A 14468-nucleotide genomic window follows, 5' to 3' on the forward strand; every position below is an offset into this window, starting at 1 on the left:
AGAATTTAAGACTTAAAATAATTCAGGGCTAAAACTTAGAGTCAGAGTCCTAAACACTTTAACCCTTAGTCTTCCGACGGTACTTTTAAGTACCATCAAATTCTGATACCCTTATATCCTAGGCATAAAATTTAATAGTACTTACCACATAAAATTGCACTCACAACCGTAGTTTTCAGCTGATGTTTAAAACTTCAAATGTTATTTAAACGATTTTGTAGGTACTCGAAAGGATCGTCCGCGATAAACAACGCTTTTGTCTTATTGCACGTCTTATTGTAAAAATTTATGACCAATAAAAACAAACTGTCAAAAAAAATCTAAACGTCGTGGGAGACTAAGGGTTAAGAACTTACCCTTCATCTGTCGATTACGTACTAGTCTATAAAATAAGAGTAAGAAGCTTTACCGTAAATTCTACAGCAAAACTTTGGTGAAAAATCGCAGTATAAAAACAACCTTCAAGTAATCCCTTTGGGGTACGGTACCTATGTTGAAGAACATACTAATTCGCTTCGTCAGATATTCTCAGGGTAACAGCCCCGTGCAAATAGGTTTCAAATTAAATATACTTGAAAGGGAAGTGTGGTTTAAAAAATATTAAGGACTTAATAAACTACGCTTACCCACTTTCTGCTTGGGATGCTAATGTATTTCTCCTTGTTACCGTTATTCTAGGAATATTAGAGGTAGGCAAAAGGATTGCAGTCTCACGTACTCCACAGTTGTTAAATACTGCATCAGTTTCTAAACTTAAGTCTCTGTTTTGTACTATTTTGCTTTGGTTAGAAATGTCCTGGTTGAGATCGCTGCTGTTGACTCTAAGTAAAGGATATTTTGTTGAGTAATCATAAATCAGGAAATATTTGGTAAAATAGTATTCATTACTGATTTGTCAAAGAGCTTCGAGTGTCAAAAATAATATTTTACTGTTTTCTATAAATATTTTACGATTTCTTAGGTTAGGTTAATCCTTCGGATTTGAGTGTAAAATTCTGAATAGTTATCAACCTTTACATTATTATTTAATACCAATTTGTTTCAAATAGTTTCTTTTATAATAAATATCATATGTAAGGATATGATATAATCTGCTGAGAAATTTTAGCAATATCCGTAAGGATTCCAGGTAGGATATCAAGTAATAGCATATACAGATGATCTAGTCGTCATAAGACGAAAATGACAGCAATTGAAAAATTAGATAAAGAAGCAAAGAGAATAGGGCTACAGATAAACTAGCACAAAAAAAAATACATGACGATAGGGAAGGACGACACAACAATTCTGAAAGACAAAAAAACATATGGATTGAATAGGAATTTTCTGAAAAGCAAGATTCTACTGAGTAAGCGACCAAAGCTAAACCTATATAAGATCTTAATAAGACCTGTTTGTTGCATATGCATATTGCATATTAACAAGACAGAGAAAGACAGCTTTCTGAAATTTGAAAAAAAAATAATGAGAATGGAACTTTCGTGCTTCCAAAGATCAATTGCTGAATTCAAGTTTATTGACCACGCACGCAAATAGAGCAAGTTTTTTGTGTCTAAATTACAAAATATTAATGTAACCACGTTTTCTCAATGATACGCAGTGTCACGTGCCAAAATAAAATTTTTGCATGTGTCATGTCCTAGTCGTGTAATTTTTTGAGTTTTAAGCTTATGCATGAACTAGCGATTCTGTCCTTCGCATGCGACAGGGGATCCAATCAATTGCCATATCGTCACTCATTAAATTTTTAAATTTAAATTATTAAATTAAATATTTATTTAAATAATTTTAAATTATTTTGCCTGTCTGATACAGCACCCTAATACGGGTTATTATATGTTTAGCATTTAGTTTACTATGTACCGTTGACCTGAAGATGCATAGGAAATTATAGTATGAGAAACCGGTGGTTGGTGATAGAGTAAATTGATTGTGAGTACGTCTTAGTCTTATTTCTTTTTACCTATTTGAAATGGACTCACACAGGCAGCATATTCAAGATTTGTACAATGATTCATTGAAGGTATTCATACGAAATAAACAAAATATTATCATAAAAATAAACAAAAAATATAAATGTTGTATGAAGAATTAAATTCTTCTTGATCTTCTCGCTTGCTGTTAATTGGGTGCACCCCGTACCCAGCATGTCCTTTTTTGCTTGGACGCTTCCACGCTCAATAAAAGTAACGCTATCTGAGAACATGTTTCACGTTCAATACTTGGAATGAAACTGGAACGCTGTTAATTGACCCCCGCATGTGTGCGCTCGGAACATGTAAACATTTTTGATCCATCTGGTTGGTATACGATTATAAGAACAGCATCCAGAAATTTGAAGTACAGAGTAATTAAAATGAATTAAACAGCGTTTTTCGATTTTAAAAGCTTGACTCAGAAAACTGTACATAATAAAAAACTAGATACAAATGGCAACAACATAAATTGGCTTAAAGTCGTTTGGCTTCAGTTTAAAAAAGAAAGGCCAAACACAGTGTTTTTTAAATACGAAATGGATTCAGAAGCTTTCCTAGAATTTGATATTTCAACTAATATCTCTGTAAGGCGAAGCTTACGTAGAGAACAAAAAGTGGAATTTGATCTGGAAAGAATGTATACAAGTACCATGGCTATCTTCGCTGAAAAACTTAAAAATCTTATGGAGCCTAAAACTAAAAAACATATCATTATGTTTTTCCCAAAACAAATCATGTATTTTATGCTTCTTTAAACGAGTGTTGCGAAACAGACGGGAATGAGAGCATAACCGATCAAGAAGATAGTGATTAATATTAAATTTGTTTGAATTTTTTTCCTATTTGGCTTAATAAATACTGTTTATTTTCTTATTTGTAACTAATACCTATAACATTTTTAACAAAAACATAAAATAATACATTTTACTACAAATTCTATTTCTTACAACGTTATTTTGTACTAAAAAATACTTTCAGTTGGTATAAATCCATTAAATATTTAGTAATTTGCGTTTACCCTGTTTATTTTTTAAAAATTTTATTTTCACTTTATTAGAAATTATGTTTTTTTTTTGTTACGTACTATGATTCTAAGCCATCGAAATCTTACCTTACAATTACAGTAACCTATATTTCTAGCAATTATGCGAAACAATTTCTGTACCTCAGAGCTAAACTGTATTAACTCCATTTTTTTTGAAAATTTTTATTATCTCACTTTGTACATAACAGACTTCACATCTTTCATACGCAATACGATACTAAATCGTATTTAATGTGGTTCCACAGATAGACAACAAGCTAAAGGAAATATCGACAAAAAAAATATATACATATGCAAAGTTTGCTCAAAAAAAGTGATTTTTTTCAAAATTTATGACGCTCCGACAAAATAGGTGAAGATCTATAAAATTTATCCAAAATGATTTTAAGTGAACAACATACATGATCCTTTGAGTTTCGTTTTACGTTGGGTTTGTTTATTTATTTTGTTTTATAGATATGACTCGTTTATTTCATTTAATTAAATACAAAGAAGTGTTCTTAAAGCTGGGCATTCACGTTCCGACTTGCGGTCCCACTTAGTAGGACTACTATAAATTAGGAGGAGAAAAACGGCAGCATTGTGCTTGTTGTTCTTATCATTTGAAAAAAAGAAGAAAAAATGTTGGATGAAGAAATTATTTGTTGATCGTGTGAACTATTGGTACACAAAATTGCTCAATGTCATTGATGAGGATGATTACAAAAAATACCTTAGAATGGACAACTTCACTTTTTCGCTGTTGCTGGAAAAAGTTGGTCTACTTATTTCCAAAAAAAGATACCGTCATGCGTGAATGTGTCAGTACTGAACAACGCCTTGTAGCAATTTTGCTCTTTCTGGTCACTGGAAGGTCATTTGAGGATCTGAAGTTCAGCTGTAAAATATCTCCACAACTATTGGGAAAGGTGATGCCAGAAACTTGCAGGGCTATAATAATCGTGCAATTGAAAGTTATTTTCTATTATTTATTTGTGAACTAGGGATCTTTGCTTAACGATGTCGGACAGACAGCACCAATTGAGATTTTGTTTGGAGCTGATGTTGAGGAAATATTAGTTACAAAGTGATCTCGTAGTAAATTTAATATTTTAATTGGGAATAAGCCACAATATGGGTTAGAAATTAAATGTATTTGACGTTTGGACTTCCCCTTCGGAATTCATTATCACAATATTCCGAAGTTGAAGTCGAAACGTCAAACGAAACGAGTAATTTTCGTGCAATTGAAAGTTTATTTTCTATTAAATATTTGCGAACTGGGGATCTTGGCGTAAAGTAATTCACAGAAATCTCATACATAACAGGTGCCGAAGGTCAACTGACTGAGAAAATTTTCGATGCGACCTGCGACCTGTGATCCGACTTCCAACTTCACCATTCACGCTCCCACGTCGTCGCCAGTCGGAAGTCGGACCTTCAAGTCGTCCCTCTAGATGTTCCGACTCGTACCACTGTTTGTCCAACTAATCCAACCAGCAAACAGCCCACTGAGCCCACTCACAGTCCGATTTCAGATCCAACTGCGGAAGTTGGACCACTAGTCGAACTACAAATCGGAACGTGAATTTTGTTTCATGTACCGTATAATCTCCAGGTTATTTATTCCGGTCTGTCAACTTACCATTGTGTTATCTTCCGAACATGATAATTGTTTTCATGCCAAACAGTATTAACTCTATGTTTTTTAAAAAATTGAAGAGCCAAAAAATTACAAATACAGTAATATATAATATCATTTATATATTAATATAATAATATTATACCTATCAAATAGTGTCCATCACATATTTGAAGAAAAAGAAATAGAAATTCTATTTAAAATTTACTGTTTATATTTCTTTTAAACTGCTCTCTTTTAGAATTTCAATTTTTTGACTTAATCCAATTTAGCTCTAGATCTAGGTACAGATTTATTACTGACGAAGTGGTAAAATTTCCGAATAAAGATATTCGAATCAATAATTTGTAGAATGAATTAATAATAAATCAACAGTATCGTTTCAAGAACAAAATATGATTGAAATGTCAACTGATAGTTCAGATTGTTTTCCTAGATGGCGCTAGGAGTTATCGTCCCTGACAAACTGCGTGACGTGTCATCCTACCCTTTTATATAGATATATTCAATCACCATCTACACATTTAATAAGGAAATTGATAGCTGTGACCAGCTACGCTTATATTTCTTAATTAGATTATTATCTAAAGATCATAAAAATCTTACCCATTCCTATTGTCAACTAAAAACTTTTCTTCAGGTTTAAGGCTTGGTTGGCTGTTTCCGTGATCTTGAGATGTATTTGTTTCGTGTCGTTCCATACTAGAATCACTATCTTCGTATTTAAAGTAAAATGTTCCTTGGTTTGGAACTCGAATAGTGTTTCGAAGGTGAGTACTGGGTAATACTGTTGGTGGACCTGGTAATTGGTGGTCTAGACGTTCGGTGTTAGTTTGGTCGTTCATCTTACGTTGCGGTTTTTTCGAATCACACAATGAACCATTCTGAAACAATGATAAATAAGAATGTAAATAGAAATAAAATCAGAAAACTATTTAGTTCAGATTATGCGTTAAAAAAATTTTAGTATTGTTAAACAAAGAAACATAATAAATATTGGTAAGATCTAAACAAATCGTAGTAGTAAAACCCTCTCAATGGAATTTTTATCATTATTATTATATCGACATTCTATTAATGTAATACAATATAACATAATTAATAGTCTGGCTAGCTAAACTCATATAAACATCTTAAAAGATATAAACTCCTGGGCAAAATTAACGCACCACTCATATTTTTCTCAATAATCTTTATTTATTGATAATTTACTGTACGACAAGTTGCCTATGGACCTTGTTTGATAGTGACAGTTGTTATGTAAGCTAATAATAGTCTTGTTTTAATAATAATTTGTATTAAACTTCGTTTTAGACTAAAAGTGAGTTAAACTTTTCATAAAAAGTGCTGACTAAACCAAAGTGCTTGTGAGAAACAAGCTTTTTATTGTGATATTTTTCATCACATGCATGTTTGGAAGTTCATTTGCATAAAAATCAAATAAAAAAATGAACCGCCAAAGAAATTTGTCAATGAAGGAGGCAGTGCGAACATCGACTCTCCTAGATGAAGGATATTCAATGCGATACGTTGCAGGTTTGTTAGGAAGACATCAATCATTCTAGCATCAGTCTCAAGATGAGGCGATATAATGAAATAGGGTCGTACCATCGAAGACCAGGGCAATGGAGAAAACGTTGCACTAATCAAATTGATGATCGTTTTTTGAGACAACGTGCTCTCAGAGATAGGAGAGTTACCAGCAATTTGCTAAAAAATGAACTAGTAGATGTTCGAAATGTCGCGATATCGTCTCGAACAGTTAGAAGACGTTTACATGAAGCAGAATTGAGCAACAGGAAACTGGCCAAAAAACCCTTGCTTACCAGAGAACACAGGGTTCAGAAATTGAATTTTGCAAGATTGCATCAAAATTGTACCATCGATGATTGGAAACGAGTTCTTTTCTCCGATGAGACTAGAGTAAGCCTAAAAGCTCCAGATGGTCATGAGCGTGTCTGGCGAAGGCGAAGAAAAAGGTTTGCCAGCTGCAATATCTCTCCTAAAGTACCTTTTGGTGGTGGCTCTAAAATGTTTTGGGGGGGAATTTGTTTTAAAGCTCGTACGGAGTTGGTCCCCATATGTACGAGGTCTATGAATGCCCATTATTACTTAGATAACATTATTGTCGAACATGTAATTCCTTTTGCTTCGTTTCTTCGACCTAATTTTTTATTCATGCAAGATAACGCTCGTCCTCATGTTACTCGACAGGTTATTGGCTACCTAAATGATGTTGATATTCCATTATTAGAGTAGCCACCTAACAGTCCGGACATGAATCCTATAGAGCATCTATGGAACAATCACAACCAACTCATTGAGGCCGTTATTGAAGAATGGGAGAATATTCCGCAAGCTTTTGTTGAACATTTGATATCAAGCATGCCTCGACGCATAAATGCAGTCATAAGAAGTAGAGGAGGGCCTACACGGTATTAGTTTTGACCCAGTATTAGTATTAGTATTTAGTTTTTGAATTCCGTTTTTGAAATAGTAAAATCGCGTTGCTTTTAAACCCTTTATCTTTGGCGCATCTCATTTTTAAAGGAACTGTTCTTAAATTTTGTTTGTCTAAACTTGAACTCTTAATCTGCCAAATGGTTCTTTTTATATTTATGATTATGTATTGAGTTGTTTGCGAGTTTGTCGAGTCATTTTAATTGTTTATAAGCTTAAAATCACTGTACTTTTGCAAACTCATTTTGCAATATTTAACAAAAACTTTTTAATCGCTAAATGATTTAGTTGGATAACATAAGCCTTTTTCTTCAATTTGATGCTTTCATAATTCATGTAGACTCAATAGTTTACGCATAATAACGTCGTTGATAAAAACTTTTTGGGATAAACAATCTAAATTTTGCAATAACTATTAGGTGAAACTTCTTGAAATTTTGAGAGGGTGGTTTTAGTTGGTAGGCAGGATAATAGATACTTGAATCTTTGGCACTGCTATCTTTAGTACTTTAAATTAAACTAAAACCCAAATTTTAGGGACTCAAAATGGAGGTAGCATAAAAAATTTTCAAAACCCGCCCCCCTCAGACAAATTCTGGGTGCGCCACTGATTTCACTTGAAAATAATACATTGTCGTTGAAGCAACTCTCCTCAATTAAATCATTTTTCTTCTGAAAATATCGAAAGCAATAATGAAGTTATTAATTTCATCACTATAAATTTACACGACAATTTATAATCAGAAAATGATCGAAAGTTGAAGCTCACGTGCATGAAGTCGTTAAATTCCGAAATAGAAACGATGGATAAACAAACCGATAGAAAAGCCCTAATCTCTAAATATAACTTTTAAAGCTGTCGAACTGACTAGAAAATTTCCGAAGGAAATGTCTATAAACAATGTGAAGTAGGAACACAATCACAGGTCATTTACTCCATTAATTCATTCGCCTGGTCCGAACATGAAATATAAAATGTCGAATCTATTTATGGATCGAAATCACCGCCTATATTTGCGTTAACAGATTCTATTTGCAATTCACGAAGTGAACTTTTACCTTTTGTTCTTTTTTAAATTTCGATCAGAAGCGTTAATGAACATGAGTATGTAATTTAATAGCAATAAGACTGAAGACCTAACAATTTGACAGTAAAACAATTAATAATATATTTAAATCAGATATAATTACAGATAGCTAGGAATAATAAGAGAAAAATTCGAGAAACAATACTTAGAATAACAACTAAATATTATGTGAGTCTGTTAGAAATTGCTGCAGTCATCCTCTCTATTTAATATAAAATTTTTGATAAAATTTATTGGTTAGGGTGGTACTACTGAAGACATTTACGTACTCTGTCAAACGTAATACATTAGATTAGGGTATTATGATAGCAGCGTTACATCACCCTTGTCGGTAGTGAGATTCTGAAGCATCTTGAAAAATCTAAAAGGTCTTCCAGCTTCTCATTTACATAATATCGAAGGTTCGTGATGTGGAAAATGGTTGACTACTTTTGTTTATGTCGACAGACAAAATTAGTCAGGTATGGGCTTTGTGATTTTTGTCGATTCTTTTATTATTTTTCACGTTTTATCAATCTCAAGAATATTCTCTTTCAGTATTTACTATAAACACCATATTATCAGAATTTACTAAAGACCAAATAATGTAACTTTAAAATTTCCCTATTATATGATTCAACATAATGAGAATAAATAAGGACTAAAAGACTACAAGCCCATGGGACCTTTTTAATAGGTCATTTGACCCAACATGAATCACCAATATTATAAATCAATACTACAATGCCAACTGAGATATTCATTTTTGCACAAGTGAAAAACAATCAATAATATTTGTGTCATCATCATCCAGCCTCCATTTATCACGTCCACTGCTGGACATAGTCGTCCCTTAAACTCCTCCATTCTTTACGATTTTGTGCTGTTTGTTGCCAATTTTTGGTAATACGCCTGATATCGTCAGCCCAACGTGTAGATGGTCTTCCTCTACTACGTTTGTCTGCTCTTGGCCTCCAATTTGTAATTTTGCTCGTCCATCGTGAGTCGTGCATTCTCGCTACATGGCCTGCTCAGTTTCGTTTCAGTTCCACATCAGCAATACTCGTCCTTCTTCGCAGATCTTTGTTTCTTATTCAGTCCCGCAACGTCACTCCCAGCATAGACCGTTCCATTCGTCTCTGTGCCACTCTCAATTTCGAAGCCGTAGTTAGAGTCATAGTTTCTGCCCCATAGGACATGACCGGTAATACGCATTGGCAAAGGCTGCCCACGCCAAAGTAATTCGTTTTTGGATTTCGCATGTTTGGTTATCCCTGTTGATTCTTATTTTATGACCCAAATACGTATATTTCTCCACTTTGCTCCAGTTCTAACACTTTGTCTTAAATAGTTAAATGATTATTGGGGACCATATTTATCATAAACTTAGTTTTGGTCAAGTTCATTCTTTCTAAGGCCCAGCTTCGTATATTCAAAGTCCAATTCATTTAACATATCTGTGGCTTCTCCTAAATTATCTGTGATAAGGACAATGAATAATTTCGGTGACAATGTATATATCTCCTTACCTTATTCCGCGTTTTATTTTTATTGGTCGGGTTTTATCGTAAATCTTAACAGTCATAGTGGCATTTTTGTAAATAAGTTCACTATACCTATGGTCAATCCTACTGTCATTCATTGCTTCTATAGCGATCTTGTCGAACGCTTTATGAAAATCTATTTAAGTGAGGACAAGAGGTTTATTGTATTCTATAGATTTTTCAATGAGTGTCTTAACTGTATATAGGTGATCATTAGTACCATAATTTAAACGGAATCCTGCCTGCTCTCTTGGTTGGCAGAAATCTAACTTTTTTTTCAATCTTGATGTCACCTAGTGAAGAGCTTGTATATGTGGTTCAACAGGCTAATAGGTCTATAATTTTCTAGATCCGTTCTATCTCCTTTTTTATGCAAAAGGATGGTTATAACATTGTTCCATTCTTTGGGCACCTCTCTTTGCTGCAAACATAGATCAAACAGTTTCCTTATTTTATTTAATACCATATCTCCTCCATTTATGATAGCTTCTATTACAATTCCATCCTCTCCTGGGGCTTTGTTATTTTTCATTTTTCTTAATGCTTGTCGAATCTCATCTACCTTTATCCCTGGCATTAGTTCGGAACCTTGATTTATGATCTTCTTTGAAACGGATGTTTGTATTCCTGTTTGATCTTCTCGTCTACTTCCATATAATTCCTCGTAAAACTCTTTGACGACCAGTATTATCTCTTCTCTATGTGATATTATTTCATTTTGTTTGTTTCTTAATTTATGAATTTTGCATTTCCCATTCGTTAGTTTCTACGTAGAACTTTGAGGCTGTTATTTTCCTCTATAGTGCGTTTAATATTATCGGTTTTAAATTTCCTTAAATCTCTCCTAATTGCCTGCGAAACAGTTTTATTCATTTCTCTTGGAGCGTGGCTGTCAGTATTCTTATCGCTTCTCATTTGTCTTCTTTTGTCCAGCAGCGTTTCAGTATCTGGACTTATTTTACTATCTGATTTTCTTCTAGAACAGTGCACTCGGTGACTTTCTTGTAAGACGTTTATGATGCAATTATTTAAGTCGTTAAGATCGTTCTCGGAGGTTTCATGCAGTACTAGCTTATTATTGATGTGCCTGATATTGGTTGATATCTAATGGAGGTGTCCAGATACCATGAGATTTATTTTTAATCATTATGTTCCTTTCTCTTTTTATGTTGATTTGGGCTTTCGTATCATTCTGTGATCACTGCTTGTGGTGAACTTGTTAAGTACTGTTACATCTTTAATTATTGGTTTTTGTTTGTCACTTATGATGTAGTCGATTTCGTTCCTTGTTCTACAATTTGGGATTTCCCAGGTCCATCTTCTATGCATCTTTTTGTGAAAGAAGCTGATCATGTTGAATAAATTATTCTGGAGTAGGAATTCTAGTAGTCATTTCTTCTTGGAAAACCAAATTTGCTCAAGGATGTTTCTAACTCTGCTTCTTTTACACCTATTTTTGCGTTGAAATCGCCACATAAAATTGTGAATTGAGAAAGTCATTAAGCGCAGTAGGTATATCGTCATAAACATTTCGATTTCTTCGTCTGTATGGTCTGTTGTTGGAGCGTATACTTGGATAATTTTGAGTTTATATCTACTGTTCAACTTCAGAATAAGATATGCCACTCTAGATGATATACTTTGGATGTTTATTATCTTATTCGCGTAGTTTTTAAGGACAAAAAAACCGATGCCTCCAATTGATGTAGTTTCAGAGCCAATCTGATGGAATATATATCTTGATTTCAGTGTTTTCAAAGTTTCATCTCTTTTTCTAACTTCGCTGATACCTATGACATCCCATTTAATTTTATTCACTTTAGTTTCCATTTCTGTGAATCTCTCCTCGGACAGTAGACTTCTGGCATTGTAGGTACTAACGTAAAAAGTTATGGGGTTTTTTGGTTTCCGTATAATCAGTTTTTTGTCCCCCCCCCCCCAGCATCCTTGGGACAGAACAATAAATCAGTGTGAGACTTTGGACGCATCCTACTCACCTGGGGTAAATCTCTATTTGTTTTAAAATCTGACTTCGCGGTTTTACTAATTGTGTAAAGCGTGTTAATTCCTGAACTTAGACATATCACTCTTTACACTAAACATTATTTAAGAGATAGGAAGACTAAAGCCGGCTTTCCATTTGTGCAACTGCGCATGCAACTACGCATCCGCCTTACATACCTTATGCGCTTGCACAGATGCATGCTACCTGCTTGCAACTTGCGTGTTGCGTGTACCGAATTTCCATTTATGCGTCTAACTTTTTAGTGTACCTAGATATGGAGAGTGATGAACAAGCTGTTACAATTGCAGCGGCAGTACTAATTATTGTTAATGATAATAATCAGCGAAAAAAACGAAAGAAGCATTCATACTGGATAAACCCGTTTGTCCAAAGAAGGAAAGAAACTTTGAGTATCATGGATGAAGTAAGGCTGGCGCAAAGTTCTCTTTTTAAGAATTTCACTCGGATGTCACCTACTGATTTTGAATTACTTTTGACGCTGGTTGGCCCAATAATATGTAAAAGAAACACCTATTTTCGTAAAGCAATTCCAGAGGCGACAAGGCTCGCAATATTATTGAGGTATGCAGCGAGTGGAGATAGCTTCGCGAGTTTAATGTACACTTTTAAAATTTCAACCCCAAGTATCTCTCACATAATAAAAGATGTAGCTCTAGCTGTTGTGAAAGTTCTACAGGAATATGTACAGACAATTATGTAATTGTAATTATTGTAAAATATTTTTATTTCATATGTAATTTTCATTCTTAAAACATAAAACTACATTAAGCTTGCTATTCTGCTTAAAAGTTCATTTTTCGCATTTTTCGTTTGACCACTCCATTTCAAAATAGTACATGTGCTTCAAACCGCGATTAAAAACTAACTAAAAGGCAGATAGATGCATATGTATCCCGCTATCAGATCGGAAGACACGCGCACAATTGCAACCACCTCGTGCGCACTGATTTTCTGCATGCCTCTCTTCTTGCGTCTTCATGCCTCTATTGTGAGGTCGCCGCATGCGGCTATTATGCATGCGCAGTTGCACAAATGGAAAGCCCGCTTAAGTGTGTTAAGTCCCACAATTTTCCCACTTAACCATGACGTAACACACTGAGCACTATTAAGTTATTATTGAGTAGCATATTGACTAGGTCATTTCAATGTTGAATGAACAACATAACTCTTTGAAGATTTCAGTTGTAGTCTTCTTCTGTGATTATTTTGTTGTTTTAGTTGAAGGAATTTAGTTAAAAGTTTAACCATGTCGTCGAGATCACAGCGCATACTGGACATGTTAAAAAACGATGAACTTAAACCGGAAGACAGTCCAAGCCGTGGAAAGTTTTATTTAAATTTTTAATATTGCTGAAGACTTTGGAACTTATTACCAATGATCTATTCAACTTTTAATTACAAAAACATGTATTACATAATTTCTATGGTAAGAATTAGGCGTTTCACTTTTACAAGAAAAAAAACTTATAAAGCTCTCTGTTACTTTTTAATAGATCGTTGATAATACGACTGTTTTTCTTAACACTAACGTACTGTAGTGAGCTACAGCTATTCGCTTTTGCTTAACAATTGTTTTCTGCTCGAAATAGTAAAGAGGGGGAAATGCAACTCTCCTCCAGAGTAAAACATGATTTTTTTATCGGGTAAAATTTGAAAAATTGTATATTGTTTCCAAAGCAAAACTAATTTTCTTCATTTAAAGAGATAATTTCTGAAATTTTACTTTTATTATGATCTGTTGAATATTCCCTTCCGTTAGCATTAGCAACAGGAAATAATGGCACCTTTTCTCCCGTTGATGTATAACAGAAAGTGTTCTTTTCGGTAGAAGATGACAAAAAAATTTTTTTAGGTTTAAGTCCTGCTTCAAATATTAATTATATGAACTGATTAATTCAGGCAACTTAGACAAAGATGCCAACTACAATCTAGTCGAAGACCTGCTTCCTTATGAGTCATCAGGTATTGAATACGAGGCTGTAGATAAAAAAAGAAAGTCGATGGTCAGTAAGACCTACACAGATTTGGTACCAATAACTGCTAATTATTTGGAATAGATAGACAAACAGAACCAACCGTTTTACCTTGTGAAAAAGAAAACTCTGTTGAGATCCCCAGTACTTGTATTAAAGCAATACCTGCGCAAGTTCCCCTTACAAAGGCTGGAACTATAAGAAAGAGATGATTAAAAAGCGAAAGTAGGAGAGTAAGAGAAGAAAGAAAGATTTCGAGAAGGCATGGAATACAAAACAATCAAAGGAAAGCCAATAACAGCTAGAAAGTCAAAAAATTTAGATTTGTGTAGGAACAAGTGTGCTGAAAAGGTTCCGGACAATGTCTTTAAAAAGGTCTTCGCAGATGATTGGAAGATGAATGACTATAAAAGGAGGTGTAGTTATATAGCGTCATTGTTATAGTTAGATGATCCTAAGAGAAGAAGAGAAAGGAAAGAAAACAGTGACAAATTTAGGTAGACTAGTGCCAAGTATCACATTGAACTTGATGGTAACAGAGTTGTTGGCAAGAACTGTTTTTTAAAAGTATTCGGAGAAAGTCGGAGATTGCTAGAAACTATTGTTCATAAGAAAAGATTCTCTTCCCACTCCACTCATGCATAGTTATGTAGCCTTCTACAAATGCCAACTTAGGACTTTCAACCTAACAGTCTACGACTGCAGTGATGTCACAACTTAGTGTTACCTTTGGTATGAAGGTATAACTGGCAGAGG

General features: G+C 34.0%; 1 protein-coding gene across 4 annotated transcripts in view; it reads right to left on the bottom strand.

Annotated features, from left to right (window-relative positions):
• The window catches only part of klar (klarsicht), a 312176-nt gene that overhangs the window by 53855 nt on the left and 243853 nt on the right, over positions 1–14468 (bottom strand). For 3 of the 4 annotated variants that reach the window (XM_072545851.1, XM_072545852.1, XM_072545853.1), the window contains 2 exons: positions 5249–5526; positions 627–821 (listed from right to left, as the gene is read on the bottom strand). In XM_072545851.1, coding sequence (XP_072401952.1) covers positions 627–821; positions 5249–5487 — 434 coding nt within the window. In that variant the 5' untranslated portion in view covers positions 5488–5526. The remainder of the gene's footprint in view (positions 1–626; positions 822–5248; positions 5527–14468) is intronic. The other variant, XM_072545854.1, reaches the window with a different exon arrangement.

This window comes from Diabrotica undecimpunctata, chromosome 10 (genome assembly GCF_040954645.1).
Source record: "Diabrotica undecimpunctata isolate CICGRU chromosome 10, icDiaUnde3, whole genome shotgun sequence".
In the NCBI taxonomy this organism is placed as follows: Eukaryota; Metazoa; Arthropoda; class Insecta; order Coleoptera; family Chrysomelidae; genus Diabrotica; species Diabrotica undecimpunctata.